At 33.1% G+C, this 18872-nt stretch overlaps 1 protein-coding gene across 5 annotated transcripts in view; it reads left to right on the top strand.

The window, feature by feature from the left end:
• The window catches only part of SI (sucrase-isomaltase), a 158943-nt gene that overhangs the window by 78932 nt on the left and 61139 nt on the right, over positions 1 to 18872 (top strand). For all 5 annotated transcript variants that reach the window (XM_045503070.1, XM_045503068.1, XM_045503067.1 and 2 more), the window contains 7 exons: positions 3155 to 3239; positions 4020 to 4137; positions 5477 to 5648; positions 9463 to 9579; positions 11825 to 11979; positions 12893 to 12977; positions 14063 to 14119. In XM_045503070.1, coding sequence (XP_045359026.1) covers positions 3155 to 3239; positions 4020 to 4137; positions 5477 to 5648; positions 9463 to 9579; positions 11825 to 11979; positions 12893 to 12977; positions 14063 to 14119 — 789 coding nt within the window. The remainder of the gene's footprint in view (positions 1 to 3154; positions 3240 to 4019; positions 4138 to 5476; positions 5649 to 9462; positions 9580 to 11824; positions 11980 to 12892; positions 12978 to 14062; positions 14120 to 18872) is intronic.

Genomic DNA, 18872 nt, shown 5'->3' on the forward strand with positions numbered 1-18872 from the left:
TCACTGAATTAATTTATATGATGTATAAGCAATGATTATTCTGCTTCCAGCTTTTTCTTGAATAACTATCAAATCCTACTGATAAAATTGTTTCTTTAATTCTTTCATTTTCTTCAGATTATTCTGATAGAATGAATGTACAATAAAACAAAGTATTCTTATTTAACTGAAAACATTTTATTTTTTTGTCAAATTTAAAATTAGTGTCATCATTTCCTAGATTCATAATTTAAATGCCAAGCTAATGTTTTTGAATTTTAATTTTAAATATTAAAATCACTTTGGAAAACAATATGAGCATAATTTTCATTGAAAAATAGATTTTTGCATATAGACATATAATATACTTGAATTATCTTTTTTGCAACATTCTTGAGATAATTTCCTAATACTTGAGAAATAAGAGACTAATGCATTTGGTATAATAAAGACTGAAGCTGTAATTTCAAAATAAATGTACCCAGTCAGTATTTTTAAAATTCAAAGATCACTTCCACTTTCTCTGAACAACTATATATATTGTTGTGATCGTGTTGTTATTATGATTTCATTCTTAAAAATCTAATAAGCAGAATTTTTCCATAAAAAAGCTCAACAATTTAATACATAGTTCTAGGAAACTTAAAATTCAGTGACAGACTTAAAATTCAGTGAATTATTTTTAGAATTTTTTGAAAAATGGGGCTATTTTTATGTAGACTTTTTTAAATATGAAGTGATGAAATTATGAAATACCAAGATTTTTTTTAAATGTTTTATTTTAAAAAGTTGCCAAACTTTTGTACACAATTTTCAATGGATTTTAAAGAAAAGAACTTTCAGAAACATCCCTAAAAATGGCATTGACAATTCCTAGGAATAATCATTACTCAATTTGGGATGGTTTGAATGATACCTGAATATCTGTAGGGATACTTATTACTATCAATTCACTGAGGCCTTTGCCTTGTGACTTCCACTGCTTTCAACCTGTTGGTTGTAATATTAAAAATACTAATTGAGTTGATTTTTAAATGACACTAAATACATGTAGCATCATTTAAATAATTTATAGACATTAGAGAAAAATACTTTCAGAATTTTCAAAAGTGCAAATATACAAAATACATTAAAAGAGATACAAATAAATTCTATTACATTATGTGTAGTATGTTTAATTAATAACAAATCTTTCCAAGTAGGTAGGATATTTTAAAAATAAATAATAAATAGCAATATTGTGTTTATTGTAAAATATGGTTACAATCATGTAAAAGTGGTTTTTTTCCCTTTAATAGATGAATACATTTATCTTCTTGAGTACAGAGACTCTTTTCCCTTATATTGTGAACTGGTGAAATCAAACATTTGATTTACTCTTATTTACATGGTTGTATGATAAAATAATTAATTTTATCTTAATTTTTATTTAAATTCCAGTTAACATACAGTATAATGTTAATGATTGAACAAATATTTTTGATCAATTTTTTCATGTGAAATAAATTAATTTCTTTAAAAAGTATGTTTATTCTTAAGTTACATAAATTACGTCTATTTTGAGCAAATGCTGGAAGAACTTGTGAATTTTATTTCAATTTGCAAGTACATAATTCTAATAAAATAACATAAATTTCATAGTTAAATGTTTTGCTTTGTATTTTCTCAAGAATAATTATACATATACGATGCTAAATAGTTTAGAAGAAGTTAAAATTTAAAATAATGCAACTTGATTCCCAATTATGAATGTCAGCAGTTGAAATTGTTTTTAAATTTAATTTGGTTCATGGATTCATGAAGAAAAAGTGCTTAGGTTCATCTAAAATTATTGGCGGCCCAACTATAGTATCTCTTTGTATTAATTTTACTAGACATAGGAAAATCAAATTGAATATAATATTCCAGGTAATTTCAATAAATTAACCCCAATACTGTAGAATAACTACATAATTTTTCTTCTTTGTGGCTATTAAGAAAATATTTGGAGCCTGGGTGGCTCAGTCGATTAAGTGTCCAACTTCATCTAGGCTCATGATGTCATGACTCAGTTCCGTTAGTTAGTTCAAGCCCTGTATCGGGCTCTGTGCTGACAGCTCAGAGCCTGGACCCTGCTTCAGATTCTGTGTCTCCCTCTCTCTACCCCTCTCCCACTCATGCTCTGTCTCTCTGTCTCTCTCTCTCTCAAAAAAAAAACATGAAATAAAATAAACATTAAAAACTTTTTTAAAGAGAAAATATTTGGGAAATGAAAACATTTACCTTTTAATGATGAAAAATTTATTTTGCAACTTTAATGTTTCACATTGATTCCAAATGGGCATGATGTGTATGGAAGAAAAAAAGAGTAATAAAGAAAATTTATTCCTTCTGAAGGAAAACAATATTAACAAGGGACTTGACCGAGTATGAAGTCTTTGTGAGAGCAGAGACTGCATATTATAGACATGTGGGAAATAAGCTTGAAAAATGTGTGGAAGTCCTACAATGCAATTAACAGAGAAGGAAAAAGAAATAGATTATTTTTTGACCATGTGTAGTGTGATATATAATTTTATATATATTATCTTTTTAGTTCAAAGCCTTTATTTTTTTAAAGTTATGGTCACAAACTAGTATGTGGCAAGATACTATCGCGGCTTACGTTTACACGGCAAAAAATCTATAAACACATCCCCACAATTCTGCCTCCAAGAGATGTTTAGGTCACTGGTTCTTATAATGTGGTCCAGCTGCCCTAGGGTTCCCTGAGACTGTTCAAGGGGTTAAGTAAGGTCATAACTATTTTCATTTAATGCCAAAATGCTATTTACCTATTTTCACTTTCACTCTCTCATGAGAGTGTAGGAATGAAGGGCTATACAAAACATGCTGTGCCTCGCGGCTGGCAGTGCACATCACAGAAACTAGATAAATGTCAGGTAAGATGAGCAAACGATGGTGCATAAATGAATGTGCCAGAAGTGTGGCACAATGGTGGACTCACCTTGAGAAAATTGATACAACTACTTGGAAAAGACAGTTGCTTAATACTTATAATGTTATTAATATTTTATAGGTATAATTAAAACTAGGTAAATTAAATACATTTTTGTTATATACTATCCCTGAATCCCATACAAGATACCTCTGTTATCACTTAAAATCTGCTGTTCTTCATGTTTTATCCATTTAGGACATGAATGAAGTTTCCAGTTTTGTTCAAGGTTCAAAAAAAGGATGCAATGACAATAAACTGAATTATCCACCTTTTACTCCTGGTAAATTTTATTTGGTTATTTACTTACCATTAACTAAGAATAATTTTCCTGGTAAATTCTAGCATATATTTCTATATCACAAACCTTGATAAAATTTTGAGTCCCTGAAATCAATGTGTTTTTGTCTGTTTTTGTGTTACTTTTGGGCTAAAATTTTTATGCTTAAGAAAAGAAGAATGATTTTAAATTTTGGGAAAGATTATTGATTTCTCTTTATTACTGATCAACTGCCCATGATCAAATAATTAATGAAAAGAAACACAATTTGTTTGAAATTATAATTTAAATGATCAACTTCTTTCCACGAGCCTTATGCAGTAATTTGTGCAGTTTTTAGAATGAACCTAATGGGAATAGTTACATGTCACATATTCTAAAAAATAAGTTTTTCACCATTAAAAGCGGGTAAAAAATACAACCAAAGAAAGATTTGCTCTTAGGGGAGAATAGACAGCAATAAGTACATCTGAAGATGACAGTAATTATTGCAACACCACATAAGCCTGTAAGTTGAAGCACAATAAAAAACCTGAAAAGCAGGGATTTGGATGGTTTGTAATTGTGTAACAGATGTACATATATAAAATTAAATTATATTTAAATAAACTAACCTAGAAAGCGTTAAAAGGGTATATATATTTGTGTGACGTATAATACAAATAGGTATATATATGTGTACATATATATATATGTATACATATATATATGTGTACATAAGGATTATGAAGCTTAAAATGGAAACTCTCTCTTAAGAAACATTTCTTACATATTTTTTCTAAGATATTCTTGACAAACTCATGTATTCCAAAACAATTTGCATGGATGCTGTGCAGTACTGGGGGAAACAGTATGATGTTCACAGCCTCTATGGATACAGCATGGCTATAGCCACAGAGAAGTAAGTGCAGTTTCATTCAGAAACCTCTTTCATACTTATTGTCTAGAAATATGTTGTAATACACTAATATAGTTGGAAAAGAGCAAGAGTAAGAAAGCAAAGAAAGATAGTATTTTCATGGTGTTAGTACTTCTACTAATCTTCATGAATTTGGAACTTAGTTCATCAAGAACTATGTGGTGTATGTATTTAACTGTGGTCCTTTTTTAATTCATAGATTTAAAGTACGCTTCAAAGTTTTGATTCACTTTGCTATCTCTGAATATAATTATGTTCTAAGCATGAACTACACAATTGGCCTGAGAGAGTGGTGCTTCTAGAGTAGGTCTTTTTAAAATCAAGGGTTTCAATTAAAATGTAGTTTTCTATCTAGTATCTCACAAAGTAACTTTCTAATGCCGTGTGTCCTTGGATGCAAAAAAATAACAAGTTACAAAACAAAGGAAGGGGATAATCTTACCCAATTGCCTATTCTTTCTCAAGTATTATATAAGAACCTACAATGCAATAGTCAATAAAACCCAGATCCTGACCTCAATAATTTTTTAATCTTTTTCAGAATTAAATAAATATGATTAAATTTAAAGACATACCTACATTTGTCTAGTCCCAAAACATACCATGGTATCTCAACTCTTATACATTATCTTCATAGAGTTTGGTTACTTCACTTTTTAAACTCAGTAGAGCATTTATATATTGAAGTGTATAAATAAATAAATTCTAGAAAGAAATAGCAACACTATAGTTCAATGTTATAAAGATATTAATATAGAAAAACCACCTGAGAATACCATTATATCTTTTTACTAAGGTAGTCTGGATAATTTTATATACTAAATCAAACTTTGTATCTTTCCTGAATATTTCCTATTTATAGAAAAAAATTATCAATAATACTCAGGTACCAAATAGAGGTGAGATAAATAATGCTAGTAGTTGTGGATAGTAAACTTTTAGATACAAACAAAATAAAATGCCTCTCAAATATGTAACTTTCATCCCAACATTGCATGCTAATATTTGAAAATACAGACATTAATATATCATTAGCATCATTGCATCTCAAAACTTTGTGGACAGTTCAAGTTCAGATTATGACATTTCAGGTTAAAAAAGGATTTCAGTGAGTTTAAACCATATATTTTAAAAACAAGTGTTGAGTGGATACAAAAAGTATGTTTATTTAATTTGGTAAAGGAAATCAAAGTCTGATTTCCTTTCCCTGATTGGAATGTTTTTAAGTAAACATTGGTAGAGAAATACAAAATTGGTACGAAAGGTCGATAAAGAGTTATTTAAAAATAAATCTGATTTATTCATTTGCTTTTACTTTTAGAGCCATGGAGAAAGTTTTCCCTAATAAGAGAAGCTTCATTCTCACCCGGTCAACTTTTGCTGGGTCTGGAAGCTATGCTGCACACTGGTTAGGAGACAACACTGCTTCATGGGAGCAAATGGAATGGTCTATCACAGGAATGCTAGAGTTCAATTTATTTGGAATGCCATTGGTAAGCAATTTCATACAGTGTCATTTATATTAGCTGTGCATGACTTTTAATTTTGTAATGTGATCTTAATAATCTTCAATAAAATGGTTAAATGTATGTTACAGAAAAATCCAATCTTTATTCTTAGGGAATTTATGAAAAAAAAGAATATAGGTGGTATCTATAACATTCTAGCCATTAGAATGAGAAATAGGAATAAATAAAATTCAAGGAACTCAAAATAATACATGAAACAAATATCAATATAAACAAAGCAAAGGAAAAGCTTTTATAAAGTAAATAAAGCCCCAGATAAGATGGTAGGGAAAAATCCAAATATAGTGGTAATAAAGATAAATGTCAAAAGTCTAAATATCTTTAAATACTAGATTGTCAGTTTAAGATAAAAACCAATAAAGCTGTTTCCTGTATTTAAAAGAAAAAAATAAAAGATAAAAAATAAAGACAGAGCTAAGTCTCAAATTTTAAAAGCAGAGAAAATTTGTTCCAGGCAACTCTGGATATTTAGAATCTAATCGGTCTCTATATCAAATAAAAAATGTATGCGGTGTTGATAATTGAACATTAAAGAGAGCCACTACATAAAAAAACAATGTAAAATGTGTTAGGAAATTATAGTGATTCATTTGTTCTTTCTTTCATATGCACAAAACAAAATGAAAACCTGAGAAACGTAACAGAAGACCATGGGGGGAGGGGAAGGAAGAATAAAAAGTTAGAGAGGGAGGGAGCCAAACCATAAGAGACTCTTAAAAGCTGACAACAATCTGAGGGTTGATGGGCGGTGGTAGGGAGGGGTGGGTGGGTGATGGGTACTGAGGAGGGCACCTGTTGAGATGAGCACTGGGTGTTGTATGGAAACCAATTTGACAATAAATTTCATATTAAAAAAAAACCCAACCAAATAACAACAAAAATCACACACGTGCGTGCACGCGCACACACACACACACACACACACACACACACTCAAGAGTCTGGACTTGGGAAATTAAAACACACATTTTAAAATGATTCATGAGTCAAAAAACAAACTGAATGGAAACAGAGGGGGGGGATAAATCCTTAGAACTGAGTGCTAGCAATTATACTTAATATCAAAACTATAAGTTGTCAAATAAATTTGTTTTAGAGGAAAACTTACAGCCTTAACTGCTTAGATTAAAAACAAAGAAAGGCTGAATATTAATGAGTAAAGTGCATTAATTAAGAAAATGGGGGCGCCTGGGTGGCGCAGTCGGTTAAGCGTCCGACTTCAGCCAGGTCACGATCTCGTGGTCCATGAGTTCGAGCCCCACGTCAGGCTCTGGGCTGATGGCTCAGAGCCTGGAGCCTGTTTCCAACTTTGTGTCTCCCTCTCTCTCTGCTCCTCCCCCGTTCATGCTCTGTCTCTCTCTGTCCCAAAAATAAATAAACGTTGAAAAAAAAATTAAAAAAAAAAAAAAAGAAAATGGAAAAATCAAAGTAGAATAAACCTAAAGAAAGAAGTAAGGAATGAAAATAAGAGAAGACATTAATGCAGGGAAGCAAAGCTTCTAGAGAAAAATTAATAAAATGAAATTACAAAGATGACTTTGGAAATTTGAATAAAATAGATTTTTGGCAAATTTTGTCTAAAAAAGGTTGAAAGAAATAAGCAATGTTACAATGTATTTTAAGATAAAGTGTTAATTTATTATAGCAAGTAATTAATACACAGTTACCAGGAGTAAATATTAAAAGTAAATGTAGGATACTTTTGAGAAAATTTTAAGTAGCTAAATTAAATACATGCCATGTTCATAGATAATAAAGCTTAATATACTAGAAATACACATTCTCCCCAAACTATTATCCAACATTAGTGATATTCCAATTTAAACTATAAAGTGAGTTTGGGGAACATAAAAGATTATTTAAACTTCATGTGGGAGACAATACAATGTAAAGAAGTAGAAAAGAGCACAAGGATTCACCCTATCCAATAAAACAGTAATATAGCACAATTCTTGACTCTCTATATTCAAAGAGAATAATATGGCATAATATGGAATAGGTTCATGCATTAATGAAATGCATTAACTGATTGCACTATCACTATAAATCAGTGAGGAAAGTATCAAATATTCATATGTGAAGTATCATTTATTCATAATAAAATAAAATGGGTCCATGACTTACACTTCACACAAAAATCAATCCCAGATAGATTAAAGAGCTATGTATGAAAAGTAAACTTTAGAGGCGCCTGGGTGGCTCAGTTGGTTAAGCGTCCGACTTCAGCTCAGGTCACGATCTCGCGGTCCATGAGTTCGAGCCCTGCGTCGGGCAGAGCCTGGAGCCTGCTTCCGATTCTGTGCCTCCCTCTCTCTCTGACCCTCCCCCGTTCATGCTCTGTCTCTCTCTGTCTCAAAAATAAATAAATGTTAAAAAAAATTTTTTTAAAAAGAAAAGTAAACTTTAAACATATTAGAAAAACATATGAGTAACTCTGTGATGTTGGGTTAGAGGTATAATTTCCTAAACAAATCACAGAAGGCACAAATAATAAAGAAATATAAATTTTACTGTAACAAAATAAAAACTTTTGTTCATTAAAAGACTATTTTAAAAGTTAAAATGATATTTTCAATTCATATAGTCAATAAATGACTAATACTCAATTTAAACTACCTACTGTAAATTTGTAGAAGGTAAAACAATGGAAAAATTAGCAAAGGTTGTAAACAGGTAATTCTGTAGGAAGAGAAACCAATATGGACTCAGTAAGAATATGAAAAAGTTTCCAACTTCCATAGTAATCAGAGAAATACAAGTTAAAATTTTAGTGAGGTATACATATCATATATATAGGTGGCAAAAATTAAAAGTCGAAATATAACAGGAATTGACAAGAAATGGAACAAAGGAAATTTTCATGTACTGTGACTGTGCTTACTAATGGTTACAGCCGGTTTTGATTAAACAATGTGCATTTCCAATAAACCAGAGAAATAATCTTGAAAATATTTGTATATATAAACGTATATATAATACCATAGAGTAAAGGTAAATATATGTGTGTGTGTGTATATATATGTATATATATATATTTCCATAGAATATTACTCACAAAAAAGCCTACAAATAAGTTTGATAGGAACATTTTTCATAGTCATGAGATCCCATATGATAGAAAACTAGAGCCACATTAACGTAAGTGAATCTCACAACAATAGTACCTTGAGAAAAAAATGAAATGCAATGTCATTCGTACAGTCTGCCATTTATATAAAGTTAATAAACATGCAAAAAATACTATATTTTGTTTATGGATATTTACATACTTTTTTAGAAAAATAAAGAAATGGCTGTAAACATTTAAATAAATGTAAACATACTAAATTAAGGATAAGAGTTTTTCCTGGAGGGTCCTTAAAGGAAGAGAAATGAAATTTTAATGGCTACATGTTAGACACCATTTTTTTTACTATTTTACTATTACAGTAATATATTATAAATGGAAAAAATCAGATCATGGGAGGGGAGTTTTGGATTAAGAAACAACACATTTTAATAATATAAATTCACACTATAGATTAACAATGATTAGATCAAAGGAGAAAATAAATACATGAGACTAATAGTGTATAAAGAGACAGTGAGAAAAAGTGTAAAATGATGCAGTTAGAGGCAAATAAATAGCAAAACTGGAAAATAAAAAACTAAGTTAAGGAAGAATATATGAAGACAGTAAAATAAAGATTGTAAGTAATGCAGGTTAATCTGTTGAGGCATAAAATGTGATGCCCTAGGCAAATTTGAGACTCTTTACACAGATATATTTGTTATTTAGGTTGGAGCGGACATCTGTGGATTTGTGGTTAATACCACAGAAGAGCTTTGCAGGAGGTGGATGCAACTTGGGGCCTTTTATCCATTTTCCAGGAACCATAATGGTGATATATATGAGGTAAATTCCTTTTCTTCTCCATGTTTTGAAATAAAACCTTATTCTAGTTTTAGCAATGTACTTAAATTTATATCTGTAGAAGAAAGGGGCTGAAAGTTTGCAGCATAATTTTTATTATTTTTTTTTTAATTTTTTTTTAATGTTTTATTTATTTTTGAGATGGGGAGAGACAGAGCATGAATGGGGGAGGGGCAGAGAGAGAGGGAGACACAGAATCGGAAACAGGCTCCAGGCTCTGAGCCATCAGCCCAGAGCCCGACGCGGGGCTCGAACTCACGGACCGCGAGATCATGACCTGGCTGAAGTCGGACGCTTAACCGACTGCGCCACCCAGGCGCCCCTGCAGCATAATTTTTAAAGAGGAGTTAGAAGTTCCCTTCTCAAGGCCTATAAATATTTTGTATATTTAAAAAATGGTCAAATAAAGGAATCGTGAAATGTAATGGGGTCACAACATAAATATCTTATTTAAGCATAAAGCATATACAAGAAAATTAGATCACTTTAACTTAAAATAACTTAATACTTAAAATTAAAGCCGAAGGGTTTTGAGTCTAGATTCTTGGATTCCAACAATGTAAATTCCAGGTAATTTTTCTTTCGTAAAAAATACAAGGTAATATTAAGGATTTACAGTTTTTGTTTCATTAAAGAAACACAAAAAGTTCAAGACACTGTAAAAGTAGTTTGAGTCCAGAGTCTTTCCATAACAAGTAAAACTGGAATGACAGCTTGGGAAAGAATAAAACTAACATTTACCATATGTATCTGAACTGGTGGGAGTTGATATATAAGGACATACTGAAGTACCAGCCCTGTGAATTCAGCATGCTCTGGGCTCTCAGAAACATATTTCTCAGAGCAACTGGGAAAATTAGGTGAGACCATTAAGCCAATTAAGTGCATGTTAAGAAATGATTCATTGTTTACACACTAGTTACACATAGGGCCTTAATTCTGTTTGAGAAGAGGAACAACCACTCAGAGCTCAGCCTGGAAGAAGGTATGACAGAACAAAAGTAAGAGGTATAAATTGGAGATTAGTCATTACCTAATCTACTGAGACATGCTTTCAAGAAATTTGTGCTCATGGGGAATACTGATATGAATTATATTACACTGTGTGTTAATTTCTGACCCCAAAAAGCAGATGCTGAGACAGACATGATAGAGATTTATTAGTGAAAAACTTGTGAAGGATAAAGGGGAGGGAGAGGAGAAAATAGAGAGAGCCTTCACATCACAATTGGGGTCTGAATCTGGTGACGATGAAGGCAAGGAAAGCGGTTTTTAAAGAGAGTCACACACTGCAGCCCAATTCTAAGGAAGTTTCCACTCAGCCCAGTGGTGAGTCCTCAGTGCAAAGATGACCTTGGAAATGTCCTGTGTTTTCTATGAATGGGCCTGAATAGTACCCCCACCATGCTCATTGATTAGCTGGGAGCAGCCGAAGGGAAATGTCTTCAGAGTAAACATGATGGTGAATCAAGGGAGGCAGCAGCTGGTGCCCTCAGTATAATTTTGCTACCCATAACAGGAGATCTAAGCAGGTTTGCTCATATCACTGCACCTAGATTAAAAGAGTCCACTGATCTAGCGTGGGCTTAGCAGGAAAGTTGTCCTTCAGGTTACAAGCTGTCCTTCAGCTACAAGAGCTGGCCAAGCTGCTCTGTTCCCTGTATCTCTGGGCCAGTAGACTACCTGGGCTTTTTTTTTCCTAATGGCAAGGACAAGGCACAAGGCAGTAAGTCCTCAGGCAAGCACATTTCAAGCCTTTACATGAATGGGTCGCATGTTACTAAAACTCCATTGGCCAAAGTATGTCACTTAGCTGAGCACAAAGTCAAGTGCACTTGATGGGAAATACACTCCATTTTATTGGTAGGGATTTCAGAGTTATACAGCAAAGGTTGGAGGTACAGGAAGCATGAAAATTGGAGCCAATAATGCAGTCTACCACAAATAATATAGGTGAAAATTCTTCGTTAAAATATCTTTTCATCTCTAATATATAAAAATGAAAAATGCCCAGTTTAAAATAAAGTTTAATTAAAACATATCCAAATAAAAATATAAAAACTAAAAATACTTATATACTTTGATGATGAAAGAGGAACAATTTCAAATTTTCATACACAAACTAAAATGTATATAATTTGCATTTCAAAAATAGCTTAAATGCTTCTCTTTAATTTTCATTCACATTTTAGCGTTTTTAATGTCAATTTCCTTCTTTATTCCATAGCATCAGGATCCAGCATTTTTTGGACAGAATTCTCTTTTGGTTAATTCATCAAGGCACTATTTGAATATTCGCTATACCTTATTACCTTTCCTATATACTCTGTTTTACAAAGCCCATAAGTTTGGAGAAACAGTAGCACGGCCAGTTCTTCATGAGTGAGTACTACGTTCAAGGATTTTAATTTTTTTCAAATTATATGAGACATATATTGAAAAATTAATGCAGATTAATCAAGATGTCAAATGGATTTCTGCTTTTTTTTATATTCATATAAATCATTTGATGAACTGTGGAATAACATTAGTAAATAAATATGGTTAATTTAATGAATTGGACAAGATTAAGTTAGAAATGTGGGAATTCAATAGATCTTAAAAGAAAAAATATATAGAAAATATATTGGGTAAATTATATTAGTAATATTAAATATGCAGTTATTGAAAATTTATTATGTATTGTCAAAATCATCTGAGTATATAGAAAAAGAGTACAGTATAGTCACAGAGCAATGAATTGTGTTTGCCTTTGTATATTTTGAGCAAAGCAGGACCTTTCCTCAAGAAATGACTTTCGAATCCATATCAAAACAGGAATTTTTTAACGAAAAATTTTAAAGGAAGAAAGTTGTTTATGAAAGATTTCTGGTACTTTACAAACCTATCTTAGAGGGGAAAATGAATTAAACAGAATAGTTGTTTTTTACAGATAACAGATAACCTTATCATGTATGAGATTTTTTTGAGCCCAGATGAACTAATTTCCTCCCACCTTCCCTCCTTTCTTCCCCTCTCCCTTCCTTCCTTCCTTCCTTTCTTCCTTCCTTCCTTCCTTCCTTCCTTCCTTCCTTCCTTCCTTCCTTCCTTCCTTCTTTCTTGAGTGTCAGATGAACCATAAGGATATAAGAACCATAGATTCAAAATGACAGGTCAAACAAGTAAAAATTAAAGCTAATAATAATTCCCGGGAAAAGACTGAAATGATAAACCCAAGAAGGAATATGGATAAACTTATTTTTTTACCTTTATATTGTAAACATGGCATTATGTAGCAAATTGTCATTATTCTTAGGTTTTATGAGGATATGAATACCTGGACTGAGGACACTCAATTCTTATGGGGCCCCTCATTACTTATTACTCCAGTCTTGAAAGAGGTAAGTTTTACAACTCTAATACATTTATTGCTTTTAAAGGAAAACTTTATAACCAAATCCACACTAAATTATAAAAAACAAAAAACACAACTTGGTAATAAATGTTACTCAGTAGACTGATTCAACCTGATAAATGTTGAATTGAATTCTAAAATGTAGAAGAAATGCTAAAAATAATAAAAATGATAAGTAGATTTATGCTTTTCAAATATATAATGTGTAACTGTGGAAATAAAATTATATAAAATTAGTATTCTTCTTAAGACAACTTTATTTATGGAATCAATATCAAATCCATAGCAATAACAATGAATTTTCATTTAACTATACATAGACATTGAAATTTTGCTAACTTTTAGATAAAGAGGTTCTTGAAAGTCAGCTGATCATATGACCATATTGAAAATGTAGTGGAGTGAGATATTTGGTTTTATCTATCATTTAAAAGTCTATATGCCCATGGAAATATACAAAAATTAATGTGTACACATTTGCAATTACCATGTAGATTATGACAGTACAAATGCAAGTATGCATTGTTTTTTTCAAATGCTACTTAAATTAATTTCAACTTTGCTTTTGGTGTGTTTTAAATTATTATATTACATAAAACTAATAAAAGAGTCTGTTGATTATTATTTATAACAAATATGGGAATGTAACAATACAAAGGAAGTTTTTTTTCTTGACTATTAAAACCCAACTTAGGGGCACCTGGGTGGCTCAGTCAGTTAAGCGACCGACTTCAGCCCATGTCATGATTTCACAGTTTGTGACTTTGAGCCCCGCGCTGGGCTCTGTGCTGACAGCTCAGAGCCTGAGGCCTATGTCTGATTCTGTGTCTCCCCCTCTCTCTATCGCGCCCCTGCTCAAGCTGTGTCTGTCTTTCAATAATAAATACACCTTAAAAAAATTTTTTTAAATAAAAAAAAATAAAACCCAACTTAATATTTGGTATAATACTTTTCTGATAAAAGTAAACAAATTAAAGTAAACAAATGAAAAATGTAGAAATATTTGGTATAATACTTTTCTGATAAAAGTAAACAAATGAGAAACATATAAATTATCTTGTTTTATTTTAGGGAGCAGATACAGTGAGTGCATATATCCCTAATGCTACTTGGTATGATTATGAAACTGTAAGTAACTTTAATATAATAATAGACTCACAAGGATTATACTGTGAAACATCTGATGTGGAAACTTAATTCCAAACATATAGCCTATCTGTTGTCAGCATTTGTGTGATTCTTATAAAAAATGAATAATTTTGGATAATGGTACTATTTGTGCCGGTATACATGTTTTGTTGCACATGGGCAAGTATATGTTTGTTGCATGTGACTAATATAAAGTTATATTCTTTAGTATAAAATCTTATTTATTTTTATTTTATTTTTTAAATATGAAATTTATTTTCAAATTGGTTTCCATACAACACCCAGGGCTCATCCCAACAGGTGACCTCCTCAATGACCATCACCCACCCACTCCTCCCTCCCAACCCCCATCAACCTTCAGTTTATTCTCAGTTTTTAAGAGTCTTTTATGGTTTGGCTCTCTCCTTCTCTAACTTTTTTTTTCCCTTCCCCTCCCCCACGGTCTTCTGTTAAGTTTCTCAGGATCCACATAAGAGTGAAAACATATGGTATCTTTCTTTCTCTGTATGACTTATTTCTTAGCATAGCACTCTCCAGTTCCATCCACGTTGCTACAAAAGGCCAGATTTCATTCTTTCTCATTGCCAAGTAGTATTCCATTGTGCATATAAACCACAATTTCTTTATCCATTCATCAGTTGATGGACATTTAGGCTCTTCCCATAATTCGGCTATTGTAGAAAGTGCTGCTATAAACATTAGGGTACAAGCGCCCCGATCCATCAGCACTCCTGTATCCCTTGAGTAAATTCCTAGCAGTGCTATTGCTGGGTCATAAGATAGATCTATTTTTAATTTTTTAAGGAACCTCCACACTGTTTTCCAGAGGGGCTGCACCAGTTTGCATTCCCAACAGTGCAAGAAGGGTTCTCGTTTCTCCACATCCTCACCAGCATCTATTGTCTCCTGCTTTGTTCATTTTAGCCACTCTGACTGACATGAGGTGGTATCTCAGTGTGGTTTTGATTTGTATTTCCCTGATGAGGAGTGACATTGAGCATCTTTACATGTGCCTATTGGCCATCTGGATGTCTTCTTTAGAGAAATGTCTACTCACGTTTTCTGCCCATTCCTTCAATGCGTTGTTTTTCGTGTGTGGAGTTTGGTGAGTTCTTTACAGATTTTGGATACTAGCCCTTTGTCTGATATGTCATTTGCAAATATCTTTTCCCATTCCGTCAGTTCCCTTTTAGTTTTGTTGATTGTTTCCTTTGCAGTGCAGAAGCTTTTTATCTCCATGAGGTCCCAATAGTTCATCCTTGCTTTTAATTCCCTTGCCTTTGGAGATGGGTCAAGTAAGAAATTGCTGCGGCTGAGGTCAGAGAGGTTTTTTTCCTGCTTTCTCCTCTAGGGTTTTGACGGTTTTCTGTCTCACAAGCAGGTCCTTTATCCATTTTGAGTTTATTTTTGTGAATGGTGTAAGAAAGTGGTCTAGTGTCATTCTTTTGCATGTTGCATGTCTCCCAGCACCATTTGTTAAAGAGACTGTCTTTTTTCTATTGGATATTCTTTCCCGCTTTGTCAAATATTAGTTGGCCATAATTTTGTGGGTCCAATTCTGGAGTCTCTATTCTATTCCACTGGTCTGTGTGTCTGTTTTTGTGCCAATACCATGCTATCTTGATGATTACAGCTTTGTGGTAGAGCCTAAAGTCTGGGATTTTGATGCCTCCTGTTTTGGTCTTCTTCTTAAAAATTACTTTGGCTATTCAGGGTTTTTTGTGGTTCCATACAAATTTTAGGATTGCTTTTTCTAGCTTCAAGAAGAATGCTGGTGCAATTTTGATTGGGATTGCATTGAATGTGTAGATAGCTTTTGGTAGTATTGACATTTTCACAGTATTTATTCTTCCAATCTATAAGCATGGAATGTTTTTCCATTTCTTTGTATCTTCTTCAATTTCTTTCATAAGCTTTCTATAGTTTTCAGCATACAGATATTTTACATCTTTGGTTAGTTTTATTCCTAGGTATTTTATGATTTTTGGTGCAATTGTGAATGGGATAAGTTTCTTTGTCTTTCTGTTGCTTCATTATTAGTGTGTAGAATGCAACTGACTTCTGTACATTGATTTTGTATCCTGCGACTTTGCTGAATTCATGTATCAGTTCTAGAAGACTTTTGGTGGAGTCTGTCGGGTTTTCCATGTATAATATCATGTCATCTGCAGAAAGTGAAAGCTTGACTTCATCTTTGCTAATTTCAATGCCTTTGATTTTCTTTTGTTGTCTGATTGCTGATGCTAGAACTTCCAACAGTACGTTAAACAACAGCGGTGAGAGTGGACATCCCTGTTGTGTTCCTGATCTCAGGGGGAAAGCTCTCAGTTTTTCCCCATTGAGGATGATATTAGCTGTGGGCTTTTCATAAATGGCTTTTATGATGTTTAAGTATGTTCCTTCTATCCCGACCTTCTTGAGGGTTTTTATTAAGAAAGGATGCTGAATTTTGTCAAATGCTTTTTCTGCATCGATTGACAGGATCATATGGTTCTTTTCTTTTCTTTTATTAATGTGATGTATCACATTGATTCATTTGCAAATGTTGAACCAGCCCTACAGGGATGAATCCCACGTGATCATGGTGAATAATTCTTTTTATATGCTCTTGAATTCGATTTGCTAGTATCTTTTTTTTTTTTTTTTTTTAATTTTTTTTTTTTCAACGTTTATTCATTTTTGGGACAGAGAGAGATAGAGCATGAACGGGGGAGGGGCAGAGAGAGAGGGAGACACAGAATCGGAAACAGGCTCCAGGCTCTGAGCCGTCAGCCCAGAACCTGATGCGGGGCTCGAACTCACGGACCGCGAGATCGTGACCTGGCTGAAGTCGGACGCTTAACCGACTGCGCCACCCAGGCGCCCCTCGATTTGCTAGTATCTTATTGAGAATTTTTGCATCCATATTCATCATGGATATTGGCCTGTAGTTCTCCTTTTTTTTTGCTGGCACTCTGTCTGGTTTGGGAATCAGAGTAATGCTGGCTTCATAGAATGAGTCTGGAAGTTTCCCTTCCCTTTCTATTTTTTGGAACCGCTTGAGAAGGATGGGTATTATCTCTGCTTTAAATGTCTGGTAGAATTCCCCAGGGAATCCATCTGGTCCTGGACTCTTATTTGTTGGGAGATTTTTGATATCTGATTCAATTTCTTTGCTGGTTGTGGGTCTGTTCAAGTTTTCTATTTCTTCCTATTTGAGTTTTGGGAGTGTGTGGGTGCTTAGGAATTTGTCCATTTCTTCCAGGTTGTCCAGTTTGTTGGCATATAGTTTTTCATAGTATTCCCTGATAATTGTGTATTTCTGAGGGATTAGTTGTAATAACTCCATTTTAATTCATGATTTTATCTATTTGGGTCCTCTCCCTTTTCCTTTTGAGAAGCCTGGCTAAAGGCTTATCAATTTTGTTTATTTTTTCAAAAAACCAACTCTTGGTTTCATTGATCTGCTCTACAGTTTTTTTTAGATTCTATATTATTTATCTCTGCTCTGATCTTTATTATTTCTCTTCTTCTGCTAGGTTTGGGGTGTTTTTGCTGTTCTGCTTCTATTTCCTTTAGGTGTCCTGTTAGATTTTGTATTTGGGATTTTTCTTGTTTCTTGAGATAAGCCTGGATTGCAATGTATTTTCCTCTCAGGACTGCCTTTGCTGCATCCCAAAGCATTTGGATTGTTGTATTTTCATTTTCATTTGTTTCCACATATTTTTTAATTTATTCTCTAATTTCCTGGTTGATGCATTAAGTCTTTAGTAGGGTGTTCTTTAACCTCCATGCTTTTGGAGGTTTTCCAGACTTTTTCCTGTGGTTGATTTTAAGTTTCTTAGCATTGTGGTCCTAAAGTGTGCATGGTATGATCTCAATTCTTTTGTACTTATGAAGGGCTGTTTTGTGACCCAGTATGTGATCTATCTCAGAGAATGTTCCATGTGCACTTGAGAAGAAAGTATATTCTGTTGCTTTGGGATGCAGAGTTCTAAATATATCTGACAAGTCCATCTGATCCAATGTATCATTGAGAGCCCTTGTTTCTTTATTGATCCTGTGTCTAGATGATCTATCCATTGTTGTCAGTGGGGTATTAAAGTCCCCTGCAATTGCCACATTCTTATTAATAAGGTTGCTTATATTTGTGATTGTTTTATGTATTTGGGGGCTCCTGTATTCAGTGCATAGACATTTATAATTGTTAGCTCTTCCTGATGGATATACCCTGTAATTATTATATAATGCCCTTCTTCTTCTCTTGTTACAGCCTTTAATTTAAAGTCTCGTTGGTCTGACATAAGTATGGCTACTCCAGCTTTCTTTTAACTTCCAGTAGCATGATAGATACTTCTCCATCCCCTCACTTTCAATCTGAAGGTGTCCTCAGGTCTAAAATGAGTCTCTTGTAGACAGCAAATAGATGGGTCTTGTTTTTTTATCCATTCTGATACGCTATGTCTTTTTTTTTTAATTTTTTTTAACGTTTTTATTTATTTTTGAGACAGAGAGAGACAGAGCATGAACAGGGGAGGGTCAGAGAGAGGGAGACACAGAATCTGAAACAGGCTCCAGGCTCTGAGCTGTCAGCACAGAGCCTGACGTGGGGCTCGAACTCATGGACCGCAAGATCATGACCTGAGCTGAAGTCCGCCGCTCAACCTACTGAGCCACCCAGGTGCCCCACCCTATGTCTTTTAGTTGGCGCATTCAGTCCATTTACATTCAGTGTTATTATAGAAAGATATGG

The sequence above is a fragment of the Leopardus geoffroyi genome, chromosome C2 (genome assembly GCF_018350155.1).
Source record: "Leopardus geoffroyi isolate Oge1 chromosome C2, O.geoffroyi_Oge1_pat1.0, whole genome shotgun sequence".
Taxonomy (NCBI): Eukaryota; Metazoa; Chordata; class Mammalia; order Carnivora; family Felidae; genus Leopardus; species Leopardus geoffroyi.